Source organism: Neopsephotus bourkii, unplaced genomic scaffold (genome assembly GCF_033783945.1).
Source record: "Neopsephotus bourkii isolate Nb327-2 ecotype Australia unplaced genomic scaffold, CSIRO-AGI_Nbou_v1 NB_297, whole genome shotgun sequence".
NCBI lineage: Eukaryota > Metazoa > Chordata > Aves > Psittaciformes > Psittacidae > Neopsephotus > Neopsephotus bourkii.
Genome location: NW_026900806.1, coordinates 176,532 through 193,960, shown reverse-complemented (window position 1 = coordinate 193,960; position 17,429 = coordinate 176,532). Strand labels below are relative to the sequence as shown.

At 39.0% G+C, this 17,429-nt stretch overlaps 1 protein-coding gene across 2 annotated transcripts in view; it reads right to left on the bottom strand.

The window, feature by feature from the left end:
- The window catches only part of ITFG1 (integrin alpha FG-GAP repeat containing 1), a 63,595-nt gene that overhangs the window by 18,443 nt on the left and 27,723 nt on the right, over positions 1 to 17,429 (bottom strand). For both annotated transcript variants that reach the window (XM_061347098.1, XM_061347097.1), the window contains exons 8-10: positions 11,191 to 11,363; positions 4,451 to 4,601; positions 3,918 to 4,026 (exon numbers count right to left, since the gene is read on the bottom strand). In XM_061347098.1, the coding sequence (XP_061203082.1) occupies positions 3,918 to 4,026; positions 4,451 to 4,601; positions 11,191 to 11,363 (433 nt within the window). The remainder of the gene's footprint in view (positions 1 to 3,917; positions 4,027 to 4,450; positions 4,602 to 11,190; positions 11,364 to 17,429) is intronic.

The following is a 17,429-nucleotide window of genomic DNA, read 5'->3' as shown; positions in this document are numbered from 1 at the left end:
AACAAACAAATCTTATTACCTATTTATTCTATAAAATCAAACAAAAATCCCATTATCTATTACTTCTATGAATTCAAAGTCTTATAAGCAGAGTGTAAAATGCTACTTAATATCTAAAGCCTATGGCAGTTGTTCAATTACTTTTCTAAAACTTAAAGAGTTTCAAAAATCAGTTTCGTTACAGAAATACTTGATAACAGTTATTTATGATCAACTATATGAGAGACAAGTAAAGTCATCTGTTCAGTAACATGGAACATTGTGTTACATGAGTATTAGAACATCAGTACTAAAATGGCTTTAAAACAAAAAAATACACACAAAAATCTAAGGTGTCACTCTGATTGGCAGCTCAGTGGGTATGAGCAGGGAGGAGTATATAGACCAGGCAGTACAAAAGCTGAGTGAAAATGTAACCTCCCCATGAATTATGGTATCCGGAAGCAAGTGTGGCAGAGAGGAAAAAAAAGACATTTGGATCAGATCTGAGGGCAGGTCATCCTAAGCACCAGCAGTTTTTTAGAGCATTTTATGTCTACTATAAGGCACAATGGAATTTTGGGTACAAAATGTCTGGGGACAGTGATATACTAAAAGGCGCATTTAAGATATTCACAGTGTAATAGTCTGATTAGAAATCATTCCCTGCTAGGATCAGAAATGACAGTGTTCTAGTGAAGGAACATTTCTAATATTTTGTGTGCAAATATTAACAAGGAGTCCCAAATTACCATTATTTGCCTATGATTTAAAAATCCTGAAATCTCCAAATACACAAAACCCTAGTATTTTTATACCGTCTGAACCCAAAACCTGAGCAGGTAAGATGAATGTGTGACAAAGCAGATTCTGAAGACTGTATGTATCTACAAATAGACTTTTTAAGCTCTAAGCTTATTTTGTATGTTATACATAGGTGTGTATGCAAGTGGAACCAGCTCTTTCACATTTTGATTCAAAATGGCACACTGTGATGTGCTGTTCGGTTTTACTGCTGGAACAAATAATCTGGCCAAGTACATTTGGCATCAGTTGTAATACGCAAAATTGCTCTCATTGTCCATATGCCAAATAAGGGAACACTACGTTTATTGATATAGTAACTTACACTAAGCATGTTTTGTTAATGTCCTGGGTTCAGCAGTACCAGTCATGTTTTCTCCTTCTTAGTTAGCTGGTGCAGTGCTGTGGTTTTGACTTTCAGCCTGGGAACAGCACTGATAACACCGGTGGTTTTAGTTGTTGCTCAGTAATGTTTACTCTGACCAAGGACTTTCTGAGTCTCATGCTCTGCCAGGGAGGAGGGGAAGCCAGAAGGAAGCAGAGACAGGACAACTGACCCAAACTAGCCGAAGGGGTATTCCATACGTCATGCCCACTATATAAACTGGGGCAGTTACTCAGAAGGATTAGATCACTGCTCGGGTCTGGCTGGATATTGGTCGGTGGGTGGTGAGCAGCTGTATTCTTTTCCCTTGTTATTTCCCTTATCATTATCATTATTGGTGGTAGCAGTAGTAGTGGTTTATGTTATACCTTAGTTACTGGACTGTTCTTATCCCAACCCATGGGAGTTACATTCTTTCGATTCTTCTCCCCACTCCTCTGGGAGTGGGGGGAAGAAGAGGGGGAAGTGAGCGAACAGCTGCGTGGTACTGAGTTACCAGCTGTGCTTAAACCTGACAGTTGGAAATACTCTCCCCTGAGTCATAGTAAAAATGTTTTTAGACCACTCACTAATTCCCGTTTCCTGTGGTTTCTATGCAAAAATACACCCTAAAAGGGTGCTGAAAAAATGCTTGTTCCAATTTTTGATTTACACAGGCTGAATCAAAAAGCGTGTTGCAAAGTACTCCTTTCCCCATTAAAATATCACACAGTTATAACTCTAATATGGCTTTATGAAGTGTGAGATTTTTCTAGAGAATTTTATGCATGCTTGTGTCAATTATACTACCCATACACAGTAATATTTAAAAGAAGGCTTCCATCAGTATAACAAATCATTTTAGGGTATTACTATAAAAATAAAGCTCAGGCTAAGGAGAAAGTAATAAATGCATCAGCCACCAGTAGTGGCTGCTGTTCTGTTTATCCTATGGCCTGCACAATGTGTGCTTAGAAGGATTAGATGCATTTAAATAACATGAAGGAAAATACAGTTTTGAAAGTGAACCTCTACTTGTTCCTACTTAGCTTTGTCCCTGGAAGCTTATTAACAACCTGATTTTTTACTTGTTCTCAAAAAATCAAGGAAGACAGACAAGCAATCAGCACAAAGCTTAACACCTCTGCAGCTGAAGAACACAGTGGGGTATGTGATTTGAGAACCTAATTACTCTCAATTACAAATGTCGTAATCTAACTCTAGCCTTTTAAACCAAGTGTTTCATTACTTCACACACCCTTGCCATGTTCACTGCCATTCTATACTTTTACAATGTGTTTTGTGCCAGGTGGTCCTTTAAAGCTGAAACCACCAAACTGATTCACATGTGGAAATAAACTGGCTCTCGCAACAGATCACATAGTATAAGCAAAATATATACCAGGCCAGTCATCGCTGAAATGAAACCAGCCCATTTTGTACTAGATTCTGCATAATTTCCAGAGGACAGAGAAAAGAACTCCAGTAAAGCAGGCTTGATATGACAGAGGTAAAGCAATCCCTGCTGGAAAGCAAATCTGCAACCACTGAAGGCACAAATGAAAATAAGTGCACTTGGATATAGTTTCTTGCCAGGTTTCTGAAAACAGGCAAGATAAAAATGCAGTCATTTCAGGCAAACAAAGCATGCTCCTTCAAGTGAATATTGCTGCAATTTCTTCCTTTCTGTCTCACTATGCCATACATATAAATATGTGCAAACATAATTATACTTTTCCTCAAATCATTAATTTAGTAAATCTTCCTTCAAATTTTAAATAGCATCAAAAATAAAAAAAACAGTATCTACATTGAAGATAGATATGTGCAGATCTAATGCTACTTTTATACTGACATTATGTGAATGTATTGTACAACAGGTTCACGGAAGGGGCCCCATAAGCTCAGCAGCAAAACCCTTTCCCTCAAAACCAATTAAAGACACTATATAATTTATTAATCTAGCTGTCAGGACATCTAATGTTGGTAACTGCAGTTTCTCTAGGAATTTATGTTAGTACTTTGCAAGCTGTCATTGAGGAAATTATTCTTACTGTTTACTTTTCGTAGTCTGTTTCTTTATGTTGTAACCTGCATGGACACACAGGACATTCTTCCGCCATTGTTAGGCATCATTATAGGCTGAAGACATGGACATTTCACTTTTAGGCTGAATAACCTGGTTCCATGTGCTTTTTCCCTGCAGATCATATTTTAAGACAGTTAAATTCTTGATTCCTTCAGAAGCTAGCTCAGAAATGAGTTTTTAAAGGCCTAGTATCTGTCTTAAGCATTTTGCTGGGATGCAGAAGAAAAGGTCCAGGATGAAAAAAATATTTACCCTGCCTCTAGTTACTGAGTGAAATCAGACATCCATATGTGCGAAAAAAACCCAACACCAATCAACAAAAAAAAACCCACCAAAACCATACTGGGGAGATGATGAACACTTATTTAAAGGTTAACACTTATCAGGTCAACACTGGTATTAAACACCAGCAAAAGTATCAAAAACAGTGGGCAGAATTACTCTGAATTTTAGTTAAGTACACTAAAATAAAAACAAGAAAAAAAAAAGGTTGAAATGAAACAAACCAAATTTTTTGCACCTCAGATTCTGCAACAAGGCTTCTGCAATCCCTAATATTTTCCACCCTGTTTTTAGTTTTCTAGAACTATCAGACAGATCACTACCATAATGCTATCATATACAGAGACTCAAATGATCATGTACTTCTCATTTTGACTTGATTATACAGTGATAACTTACCAATAACTTTAACAAAATAGGCATCTGCTTCAAAGTTATTTTTTAATGTGTGGATAGCAAAGTCCCTGTTGGAGTAGCCTTTGCTTAGCACAATGATATCCAAAATTCCCTAGGAGAATAAAAGCGTTTATGTTAGAAAGCTGATTTACTCTAGATATCAGACTTTAGCAAAAAAATTCCCTTCGAGATACAAAGAAAGAAGTGTGCGCAGCAAAGTTGTCATGTTTGCTATTATTTTAGGATCTTTCAAATCTCACTAATCTATGGCAATCAAGAACAGAGTGCTCCATTCACATGTAACCAGAACCATGCATGTGGTCTGTGGCTTCTTTCTTGCCGTTGAAGAGGGCACCCCAAGGAGAGCATATGGAGGGTCAGCAAACTTTTAGGCAGCGATGGGCTGCTGCAAACTGCCCACCTGCCAGGGAGTATCTCAAGAGCCCATTTCCAAACATTTCTACACAGAAGTCTGCCAGTGGCACACAAATAGAGCGACACAGATGCTCTCTGCTGTAGAAAAGGGTTGAACTTACATCCTCGTATATGTCGAAGAAGGTTGCTACCACCGCATCCTTGATTTGATTTAGATCCGAGAGCTCCCAAAAAACTTTAAACATGCGATGTACACTCTTGCAGCTTATGTTATTGCATGGGACATTTTCTAGTAAAAAAGCCTGTTGATTCCTGTAAAACACATACATATATATGTATAAAATAACTTACTTGCTATGAACAGTCTAAGTAATAGACATTACAAAAAAATTGTAATTAAGCAGTTTAAGTCTCCAGAAGTTAAAAATAATAAAAGTGAAGCTAGCAGCCCCTGAATACTTTAAAATCCGTTAGCATATACATTAACTTTACAGAATTACAACCACTATGTCATGCCTAACTTACAATGAACGAATACAGAATCCAAATCAGCAGAAGTAATTTCATTCACCATCAACTCAAAGGAATGAACGTATGTATACTTTCTTCTGAAACAATTACAAGTGTACTTACCTGCCATCTTCCTTACTCTCTCCATGGTTCTTCAGCTTAAACAATACTTAAAAAGTGGCAGTGCTTTTTCATTATGTTATGACAATCTCTTCCCACCCCCGCTCCATTAATCGTCTTACACACTGCATGATGCTTTACACAAATTTAAGACTAAACCAAACATCTGTTGATACGTTTTCTGTTGTTTCAAAGCAAAATCTAAAACACAAAACCCAACCTACTAGCCCAGTAAGAACAGGACATGATAAACCAAATTGGACATTTGCTGACATGTAACAAACAGAGACAGAAAGATAGGCTGTAATACTGAAATTAGAAACAAACCAACCAGAGTATGAGGTCTAGTACAGCAAATCTCCCTTCCAAAGAATTTCTCTAATACATGCCCACTGGTCAGTGGTAGAAATTGGGTTTGTTCATGCACCCCAATGACTAACAGCATAATCCACTGTCTCCAGCACTGTAACATTGCCACTCTCCCTGGAATTGTGAAAACCTTCCAACTTTACTAACCAGGAGTCCCACTCCGGTCTGTATCCTGGGAGCCTGCTAGAATCCATCACTGCCTTGGCAACAGGAACAGATGACGTTTGAAGTTTCCTCCTCTCTTTCTGGTGGCAGAGCCACAAGATAAAGCAGACAGTGTTCTGTAAAGTCAGCTAAACATGGCAGAGCCCAGGACAGTAACACAAACCAGTTCTTCACACTGACCTTGAACATATTGCTATTTCACAGTAGGAGGTTTTTTTTCTGTATCTTAAAGGCATCCAGTGCTTCCAGGATGTAGTGTCACATAGGCACACACGCCAGTATTCTCCTTAAGAAAGTTTTACTTTTCTTTATGGTATATTTCAGATACTTTGCTACTTGTAAGAATCATATCCTAAAACACTGATTTCTGAAAGAGATAGAAAAGGCAAAACACTTTCTCTGAGAAAAAAAGTTTCCAACACTGAAGCAAGAGTTTCTTTGCCTACTGCCAAGTTAATACTTCAGAACCTGCAATGGGAAAAATGTAGGATTTAGTTCTCTGTAAGATGTGTTAAAGGTAAATTGGGATATTTAAATATTTCTCTCAAAACCTTGTTATCACATTTCTTAAGCTTCTTTGAAAAATATACTAGTCAGGCTTTTATTTTTCTGCTTAATAGGAAGCTTAATAGGAATAACCCACTTTTTACTACTTCAGTGTTAGAAGCAGGAGTATATTGACTAGTGTCTGGCCAAAATGAAACGGCAATCTGCAATATTTAAGACATCGTATTGTCTCCATCTGAGAACTCATAATCATAGCTTGAAATCATTAAGTACTCCTATTCACTTCATGTACTGTGCAAATACTGTAACAGATTAACAAACTATAAGATAAAGTGACAACCTAAGCTAAGGAAATTGCTCCAATTTCTCTTTTTCATCATATTGACATACATTTCATTTTAAAATTTTGAGGAAGTTTTACAAAGATACTTTCTTTCAAGTCACATTTTTTAAATTCCCAGAAATTACTGAACTTGCAGCTTTCCTCACATCAGTATATATACTGATATATACGCAGCCTTCTCTTCTCCAGGCTGAACAGCCCCAACTTTCTCAGCCGATCTTCATACAGGAGGTGCTCCAGTCCCCTGACCATCCTCGTGGCCCTTCTCTGGACTTGTTCCAACAGTTCCATGTCCTTTTTATGTTGAGGACACCAGAACTGTACACAATACTCCAGGTGAGGTCTCACAAGAGCAGAGTAGAGGGGCAGGATCACCTCCTTCAAACTGCTGGTCACGCTCCTTTTCATGCAGCCCAGGATACGGTTGGCTTTCTGGGCTGCAAGCGCACACTGAAGCTGGCTCATGTTCATTTTCTCATCGAACAGCACCCCCAAGTCCTTCTCCACAGGGCTGCTCTGAATCTCTTCTCTGCCCAGCCTGTAGCTGTGCCTCGGATTGCTTCGACCCAGCTGTAGGACCTTGCACTTGGCATGGTTAAACTTCATGAGGTTGGCATCAGCCCACCTCACAAGCAGTTCAAGGTCCCTCTGGATGGCATTCCTTCCCTCCAGCGGATCAACTGAACCGAACAGCCTGGTGTCATCGGCAAACTTGCTGGGGGCGCACTCAATCCCACTGTCCATGTCAGCGACAAAGATGTTGAACAAGACCGGTCCCAACACCGATCCCTGAGGGACACCACTCGTTACTGGTCTACAGCCAGACACTGAGCCATTGACCACAACTCTCTGTGTGCGGCCATCCAGCCAGTTCTTTATCCACCAACTTATCCATCCATCAAATTAATTTCTCTCCAATTTAGAGAAAAGGGTATCGTGTGGGACAGTGTCAAACGCTTTGCACAAGTCCAGGTAGATGACATCAACTGCTCTACCCCTGTCCATCAGTTCTGCAGCCCCATCATAGAAGGCCACCAAATTGGCCAGGCAGGATTTCCCCTTAGTGAAGCCATACTGGCTGTCACCAAGCACCTTGTTGTTTTTCATGTGCCTTAGCATGCCTTCCAGGAGAATCTGCTCCAAGATTTTGCCAAGCACAGAGGTGAGACTGACTGGGCTGTAAGTCCCCGGGTCATCCATCTTCCCCTTCTATTTCCCTTTTTCCAGTTGTCGGGAACGTCACCTAAGTGCCATGATTTCTCAAATATGATGTCCAGTGCGTTAGCAACTTCATTTACCAGCTCCTTCAGGACCCATGGATGGATTTCATCGGGTCCCATGGACTTGTGCACGTTCAGGTTTTTAAGATGATCTTGAGTCAGATCCTTTCCTACAGTGGGCCCAAGGTCTTCATTCTCACAGTCCCTGCATCTGCCTTCCAAGACTTGGGTGCTGTGGTCAGAGCCTTTGCCAGTGAAGACCGAGGTAAAGAAGTCATTAAGAGCCCCAGCCTTCTCCAAATCCAAGGTAGCCAATTCTCCTTATAGCTTCCAGAGAGGGCCCACATTGTTCCTAGTCTGTCTTTTATTTCCAATGTAACTATAGAATCCCTTCCTGTTACCTTTCACATCCCTAGCCAAGTTTAATTCTAACTGGGCCTTGGCTTTCCTAATCTAGTCCGTAGCTTCCTAGACAACATCCCTGTACTCTTCCCAGGCTGCCTGTCCTTTCTTCCACCTTTTATAAAGCTCTTTTTTCCCTCTAAGTTTCCTCAGCAGCTCCTTATCCATCCAAGGAGGTCTCCTGGCCCTCCTGCTGCACTTCCTTCTCATTGGGATGCAACACTCCTGAGCTTGTAGCAGGTGATCCTTGAATAGCAACCAACAGTCTTGGGCCCCCCTGCCCTCTAGGGCTATATCCCATGGAACCTTACTAAGCAGGTTCCTGAAGAAGCCAAAATGTGTTCTCTTGAAGTCCAGGGCAGTGAGCTTGCTGCATGCTCTTTTCACTGTCCTGAGGATCTTGAATTTGACCATCTTGTGATTGCTCCACTGACATAAATATTTTCAAAGGAATAAAAGGGATTCTGCCTCCTTTAATTTCTTTAAGTTACAGATGGCAACTAGAAGCTAGGCCTCCTAGACTATAGCACAGATTAAGGTCAAGAGTTCACAAAAATGCTTTTATCATTTAATCACCATAATCAATCATTGAAATTAAGGCTGTAGATGTAGCATGAAAGGCTTCAGAGAAAGAAATAAGCAGCTTGATCCAGAAGTGTTTAAAATTAATTAATTAAGGTTTTCATTTTTATTTGCTCTAATTTAAGTGGAGCTTTTAATTCCCACACAGTTTTAATTCTTTCCACTCTGTGACCCAGTTATGCATTGTGAAAGAATTTCCATAAGTTTCTCACAAACAATGAATTAATACTACTCTGAAAGTGACATTTTACAGGGGGAACAAAAACCTATGATTTTCACTCCCATCCCAAAGTAAAAAGAATCTGTTTTCATTACTTTCCTACAAATACTGGAAGTACACCATGTTAATGTGCAACGTGTTTCTCAATTTTTCATTTACTTTTTTTTTTGCAGACTTCCTCAGCTCTCTGAACTTCCCTTTTAACACCTTGTCAAACCATCTGCCAGTACCTTCAGCCCTTATGCCTTACTACGTCACTCCACTCTGAAGTCAATTTTCAAAATAACCTCAAGTTGCATCCAAATGAATAAATAAAAAATTTCAGAAGCATGGAGTGCATCACAGTATTTCATTGCAACAAGGCATAGGTAACTTCCTCGCCTTTTACAGGAGTAACTATTTACAAACTATTTAAATGTTCACAATATTACACTGCCATATTTATACACCAGGCAGAGGAGAGATGCTCCTAAAATCTTAAAAGATAAAACAACTTCAAATAAATTTCTGAACTCTATGAATCTTCACAAAGTCTTTCCAAAGTGTACTGGCTATCAGGGTACACACTTAAAAATAGCCTACAGTACAGCTCAAACCAAGATTTGTGGGGCTTCAGAAAAACAAAGACAAGAACTATGTTGCACTTTAGATGTCTTGGTATTACATGGAAAAAGGAGGACTTTTGTTCTAGCCTGCTCATTAGACAGTCTACAGTCTTTATTCAGTGACTGCTGAACAGAAGATGCAACCTCCCAGTTGCACAAGGCTATGGAGTAAAAAACCTGACATTCAGGGTCCCAGTACTCTAGCTTCTGGTAACACCCCCTTCTCCTCTGCTGTATCAGAATACAAACAGCTGCTGTGCTAGTTATTTTCAGGCTGAGAAGTACAGAGACAGAGCTCAGCTGCTGACTGACTTGTCTCTGAATCACCTCATGTAGGCTGAATACCCCAGCATGTGGCTCTTCAAACTGGGTCATTTTCAGGTATGTGTCAGTATCAGAAGAACTCTTAGTATAAAAATGTCTGTGGGTGATTAATATTTAGGCAACCACTAGAGAATCTGTAATGAATTCTTTAACTTCAGCATCTAAATTCTGTCTATATACTGTTTTAAGCACCAAAGTGAGCTCCTCAATTGTTTTTCTTACTATTCATTCAAACTATGAACGTGCATCCAAGCTTACCAAAAACACCATACAGAGGAAGATAATAAATACACGTGTAAGAGACCTATTTTGCCTTTTAATACACTAGTACAAGTATTTGTCTTAGATCTCAGTAAAGAAGATGTTAAGACTCCATAAGGTATTGATTAAAAAAAAGGGGATACCATATCAAACTTTACATTTCTTCAGATCCTGGAAAACCCAGTTTACGCAGCATCAAGCAGACCTTGAGTCAGGGCATGGCATGCTGCATGTATCCTGTCTGTAGTGAGTGAGGCTCACTGGTGCTATGGTCTCTAGAGCCATTTCAAGTTTTCCTTAGAAGTAAATAAGTCTATTCATCATTTCTACTGTCAAGCGAAAGGACGTTCACACAAAAACAATGCTGCTTCACTTTAAGGTAAAGACAAGAACATTCCAGTAGTATCATCACCACATGCCAAGTGAGAGCTACCTGCCTACAGGCTTCTCCATTACGATCAGCTAGCTAAGTCTGTCCTGCAGGCAAGTGTTGTGTGCAGAACAGCACTGGTGTGCACCTACTCAGGTCAACTGTTATGTGGATCACTAACTCCACAGTGTACAATAGCCTCCCTGTAAGCACCACTGCATGTTCTCTCCTACCTAACAAAAGAAGATAGCATTACAAAGTATTGGGAAAAAAGTAATGACGACAGACAAAAGAAAGAAGGAGAATGATTACACTGACAAATTCAACAGCGAAGGTTAGAAGCTTCCCACCCCCCCCTTCCCTTTTTTTAGGGGGAAGGGGAAGTGTATTTGTTTCAGTTAAATATGAACAATATCATATCACTGGTGAGTTATTAGGTATGTCTAAAATCCCTGGTTCTCAAAAGGGGCAAAACACTTGCATTTTTCAGTAGTCAACAGATAGCGTTCACTCCATGTGAAAGCATGGAGCAGGCTCCCCAGCTCTCAGCAGGCAGTGTTACTAGCCAACACTGAAAGCAGAAGTCAGGATTATACAGATGATTTGGGAAAGGAAAGAGAGATAATAATCTCCTATTATCCAGGATGAGTGGCCAAAATGGTACTTCATACTCCACTCCCTGGTGTGATTCCCTGCCACGAGTCCCAGTTCAAGCCTATACAATTATGCATTCAGAATATACCTTGTAAATGCATACCTTTTTAAAAATAAAACAGTTATCAGAGATCAAAAGTCATGCTCACTAGATAAAGTGAACAAGATGCACTAAAATTAGTAATTTGCATGACAGATGATTGAACATGTATTTGATAATCTTTATTTCTAGGTTTACATATACTCTACCTTCCAGATGTGTTCTTTAGTATAGCAAGAGCATCTGGGTAGCCATCCATATTGTAATCTCCAATATGAAGTATAATTGGAAATGAAGTTTCTGTTGAAGATTTGTCACTTTGATACGGTACGAAGCCCCAAAGTGTCTCTTTATTTCTGAAGTCTTGCAAGACTGGAATCCACTGTAAAATAAAACAAAAAAACCCAACCCAGCTAGGTAAAGAAATCCATTTTCTTCATTTAAACAACCTAGTTCTTTTTAAAACAGCTCACATATATTCACTGCATCAGGATTCTTAACCATTTAAAAATTTCCAAAGAGGAAATAATGATTATTTCCTAGCTCTGTTACCAAATGAAAAAACTGATCTGAAGTTTTTTCTATTCCAGAACTGGAAAATAAAAAATAGTACAAGGTTGTAAGAATAAAGGACCTGTGTTTTGAAATGTGTCCAGTGTATGGAAATATTCAGGAACAACTTCAGTGAAATTCAGGTTTGCCAGGAATCAATACTAATTCTCAAGTATAGGTAAGCCCAAATCACAAGTCCTATTGTTTTTCCTCGAATGACAAGCAATAGGCAGCATTAAAGCTGGAGAAGGGGTTCACCCTCATTAGATTTGTAGAAAATTGGGGGATACTACCAATATGCTTCAGGAGCAGATGGCCATTCAGAATGGTAAGAATGGGTGAACAGGGACCTCATAACAGTCAGTAAAGAAAGTCCAGTACAGGGGAGTAAATCCCTGCAAACAGTACAGGCTGGTGACCCACCAGCTGGATAGCTTTCCTAAAAAGGATGCCTGGGTCCCGGTGAGCAGTAAGCTAAAGCTGAGCGTGGCAGCTATGACAGCATAAGAGCATACTGCACTGTAACTGCTGCCTATGCTCCTGCTGATTGAGGCAAGTCATCATTTCTTTGTTTGGCAGTTGTTAGTCTGCATCTGGATTCTGTATCCAGTTTTGAGCCCATGGTTCAAGATTGGAGAATACTGAGTGATTTTACAGAAGGGTCACCAAGATGGTCTGACAGTGAGCATTTACTCAAAGGACAAGCTGAGGGCACAGGGTTTGTTCAGCCTGCAGGACAGAAGATTTCAGGGGGGACCTAACAGTGGTCTTCTAATGCCTGCAGGAAAAAGAACTGAGAAGATAAAGCCAGGCTTTCTACTGAGATACAAGATAGTAAGAACAAAAGATGATGGTCTGAATTCGGTTTTATCCTGGCTTGAAACAGAAGGCTGGATCTCCTAAGGCTCATTTTAGCTTGAATGATTCTATTACTCATGGATATTTAGAAGTTCAAGAGCTTCAATTCTCCTCCTATCTCCCCAACAGCACCAGATATTGAACCATTTGATAAGAAATTAAGATTACTGAATCAAATAGAAAGTACAAAAGAAATGCAAAGTATAATTTCTCCAGGACAAGAAATAAGAGTGTATTTGCACTTACTTTCCACCAAATGCTGAAGAAGTGCTAAACAACAATTTATCTTAATTAAAATCAAAAGTAATTTTAGGAGTTGGCATGAATTTAAAGTACCAGGGTTAACATTTCAATGCTACGGAAAAATTCAGTGCCATTTTTAAAACCAGAAGTAGTTTTATATGTCAGTTAACTTGCAATGACTTCAAAAGGACAGAAGGGTACCATCTTAAAGGGCTGTATCACCAGCATCAAAAGCATTTACAGCACCTTAAATGTTTTTCATCCAAGCCTTAATTTAGCTATTTCAGGAACCAGAATGAGATCCCTGACAGTATGGCTGCCTGCTGTGGAGAGACTCCCCCACTAACACAGTTCAGTAATCAACACCATTCCTGCCATATGGCAGGAATGTGTGAGACTTGGACCGGTCCTTTGAGATTACCTACAGCCATGTGTGTATTAGAGAAGCCTGCAGAGTTATTGAAGAAGTATGCTAAGGTCACCTTTGGGTAACACACATGGCTTTAAAGCCTAGACCAGTCCTGCCAGACACTGCTTATACTTCCTGTATGGCTGCCTATGTGAGTGGTGGCATCTCAGCTGCAGTGATGACCTACACCACGCTTGATGAAAACTTAAAGCTGAAACTAAACATACTTTATCCTTGCCCCCGAGCACACCACCCTCCCCTCCCCGCCACACATGCCCATGTAGTTACTGCTAGCTGCTGAAGGTTTGGAAAAGTCTAAGAAACAGAAAATAAGAAAAAGACTCTCAACCCAAGGGAAATTTTTCAAAAGGGTTAGATTTCTTAGCATGCACTTGTCATGCAGAAGACAGATGAAACAGTATTATTGCAAACCACTGTAATTTTTGAAAAATACCGACTGAAATCAGAACCATGAAATATAATACAGCTTTTACTTTACACAGTACCATTCACAGTCATTGCAATGAAATCCAATTATATCCATCATATACTTCCTAATGCTCCCATGTAAGGTAACACTATTTTAAAGGAAAAAAAAGAGTAATTTTTAGGCATAAATTTGAATTCATATTCTGTTTTTAATCTAGAGTGATTCATAGAAGGCAATTTACAGTCATCAGGTCTACAACATACAAAACAACGGGTGAGCAAACCAGAAACATCCCCTATTGCAACCAAGCATCATCACTCTGCATGCTTCAGAATAAGAATCATCCATCCCATGAACCGGTTGTGGGACTCACAACTGCAGCTGTAGAACCTTTTAAAAATACCATTCTTGTTTGATGTGCAACCAGAGCATGCTCTAGAACCACATGTAACTTACTCTGAGAGTTTAAATTCAGAGTAACCCAGGTGGTTTGGTAAAACTCACTCTGCATATTTCTTTTATAAATAGCAGTATAACGTAATCGTGTGCAATGTAATGCAAGAGTAATTGTTCATGTGCCTCAGGACATACATTTCAGTACAGAAGGCAAAAAATAAAAATATGTTTGTCAATAATATAAATATCCTGCTTCTTTTGTATTTGATAATCGAGACAATTACTTTAGGGTTCATGTTTGCTGTTATCATTTTAATAGCAAAGAGACTAAACCTGATTTTTTTCCTTTCACTGTAAGATATAAATAGGTGGGTATAATGAGGACACACAAAGCTATTTTTTGCTGTTTTCTGATCATATGATTTCTATTACCTAGATCAGATGCAAAAACATACTGAAAAATGGAACGAGTGTATCAAAAGGAAAATTTAGATGAACACAAAATTTAGAGAAAACAGTTTTACTTCTTCCCTTTCTGTAAAATTTAATTGCATAGCACCACTTTTATAACATTATATACATATTTTAATCCTTCAATTAATGCTTTTGTAGGCTGAAATAAGAAAAAAAATCTTTATTTCAGTGCTTCAAAATTTGTTTTCCAACTCTTGTTTTAAAACAAGCCTAAAAAAACAAAACCGACCTGTTTTTCAAGACACAGAAGAGAAAAAGAATGCTTTATTGCCCTGTGAAAATAAGGTCTTTTTCATTTTGAAAAATCTCTCAGGTACTGGCGAAAAATTTAAAGCTTGTTGCACTCACCCTACTGAACTTGAAAAGGGCCTATTTCTTTCATTCCACCTTCTTCTAGACATTAGGAAATGTATAAAAGCCTTGCTCTAAAGCCTTTCAGTAGGTCTTTGATCCAAAACGGTGGAATTAACACACCTCAGTTTTTAAATTGTAGCTAAAACCCTATGAAGCATAAAACCCCACTCAGCCAGCTTCCCTCTTCCAGACCACCTAACTTGGGCAGGGAGCCATCTGCAAATCAGCTTGCATTTGGAGACTGGTAGTCCTTTCTTGGCCAATACATTATCTGGAAATGTCAGGGTCTCTCCTCTCTATGACAAACACTTCGCCATCCTATAGAGCAATGAGTATCAAGAGTGGCCAGAAACAACTGGCCACAGCAACAGAAGTTCTTTGCCCTGGGGACTCCTGCTCTACTGTACACATGCACTGCAGTTCAGCTGCACATAAAGAAATCCTCTGATTTCAGGCTGCATTAGGCTTCCGGTGCTTATGAAGGTCCCCTGAATTTCATATACAATTGAGCAGCTACTATCGCATAAAAACAAAGTTATCTATACATCAGTATCACATTAACTTACAGAGTTCAAGCCCAGAAGACGACAATCTAAAACACTGATTTAGCGAGGAAAAGGTAACCAGAGCAGTAAAAGTTGTATTTTTGATGTTGGAATGTGTCTCAGAGGCTCATAGCTGCTTTGAGAAAGATGAGCAACTTGGAAACAATGAGATGATCCTGTAGAATCTGAGATTTATGAAATTGCAGCTGCAATCTCCCATCCCCTCCACAAGTTTCTGATGGCCCTTAAACTGTTACAGAGGAAGGACAAACTTCTAACACTGACTGACTGCAGCTGATGATCAGTGTTGTCACAATCTTCTCTAGCCTAGAGAATGACATGATAAAGACCTGTGATTTGCTGTAGGATGTACCACTGTGTTCTACTTCAGAGCTGCTAGATTTAGAAGAGGAATAAAGCTATAACCTTTCCATTGTATAAGGGAAGGTTATAAGAATCATCAAGCCATAAAGAAGTCCTCCAGTGAAGAGACTAAAATATTGCTGTTTGCTTTAGGAAGCAAAGGAAGAATAACACTGAAATACTTGGCAAAACTGGAATAAATGTTAGTCACCTCTAAGTATGCAGACTTTCCACAGGAAGTATCACTAACTTCAAAACATTTTTCAGGGAGAACTCAGTCTAATTTTCAGAATGTAGATGAGAGATCTGAATCACCCAGCTGATCAGTCTGTAGCTGCTGCAGGTGAATTAAAAGAAGCCTGAAGTACCCTAACGCCTACCATAATCTGAAACAGCACATTGGATTCTACTTCAGATCTGTCAGCCACTCTTCTGTCACTATGGAAACATTCACATTTTCTTGAAACGTTAGTAGATCTGCATCTCCTGAAGTCACTCAAGTGTTTGTTGGCCTTACTCTTGCTCCGACATCCAAAGAAGAAAATCTATCAGAGATATTTCTAATACTCATAAAGATTAAATAATTAAATAAATGAAAAGCTTTGGTGAACCATCATCCCTGAAAATAATCCTCCTAGGTCTGCTTGGCTTTCCAGTAGCCATCCAGCTGTGCTAAAGACGTCATAAGAAATATACTGCAGAACGACAGACATCAAACATGACCTTACTGGAAAAACTCGAAAGCCTGACATGCCATTGCATGCTTCTCCACAACGTAAGTTTTAGAACCACGTTGTATAGATGTGTATTTCTGATTGTTATACATTTCATCCCAATGAATCATATGCTGTCATGGAACTGATTTTCATTTAGTTTTATCTGACATCACAACAAACAGACATGAAGAAATATGTATGGCACACATTACAATTCCTGTAACCCGTTACAAGTTGTAATTGGGCTCAAACTTAAACAGGGGAAGTTTAGATTAGATATGAGGAAGAAGTTCCTTACTGTGAGGGTGGTGAGGCACTGGAATGGGTTGCCCAGGGAAGCTGTGAATGCTCCATCCCTGGTGGTGTTTAAGGCCAAGTTGGATGGAGCCTTGGGTGATATGGTTTAGTGTGAGGTGTCCCTGCCCATGGCAGGGTGGTTGAAACTAGATGATCTTAAGGTCCTTTCCAACCCTAACTATTCTATGATTCTACTGTATGATTCTAAGTACACTATAGTGGGTTTTGCTGTCAGCTATAAGCATGTACATTATAGGACACCCTGGCCTTTACATTCACATTGCTAAACATGAACTTAGGAAAAATAATTGTTAAGGCATCAAACAAATATTAAGTTAATTTATCATAAACTGTAACTTTATTATAAAGCAGGGCACTATAAATACTTAAACAGATTAAGACACACTTTAATTGAATATATAGTAATCTATTACATGAATTATGACCATGTCTCTCAAAACAAGTAGTGTTTGTGAGCAAAGCTGAAATAGTTAAATAGAAACCTAGCCCTGAAGATACACAGCCTAAAAACAAGTCTTCACATACCATTTGGAAATTTACTTATTAAGAATCAAAGACACAGCAGCAAAAAGGTGTAAGAGGTGTGAGCTGGTTCAACTTCATATATGTGGATGCACATACATATATTTATATAAATATATATTTACATATATATATTTACTATAAAATAACTCCATACCTTGAACTAAATAATATTATTTGAATTAATCAGATCTGTTTCCAACTCTTTACACAAACCTGGATTTTCGTCTCATGCTAAGGCAGTTAAGATGCTTTGAATACAGTGTTT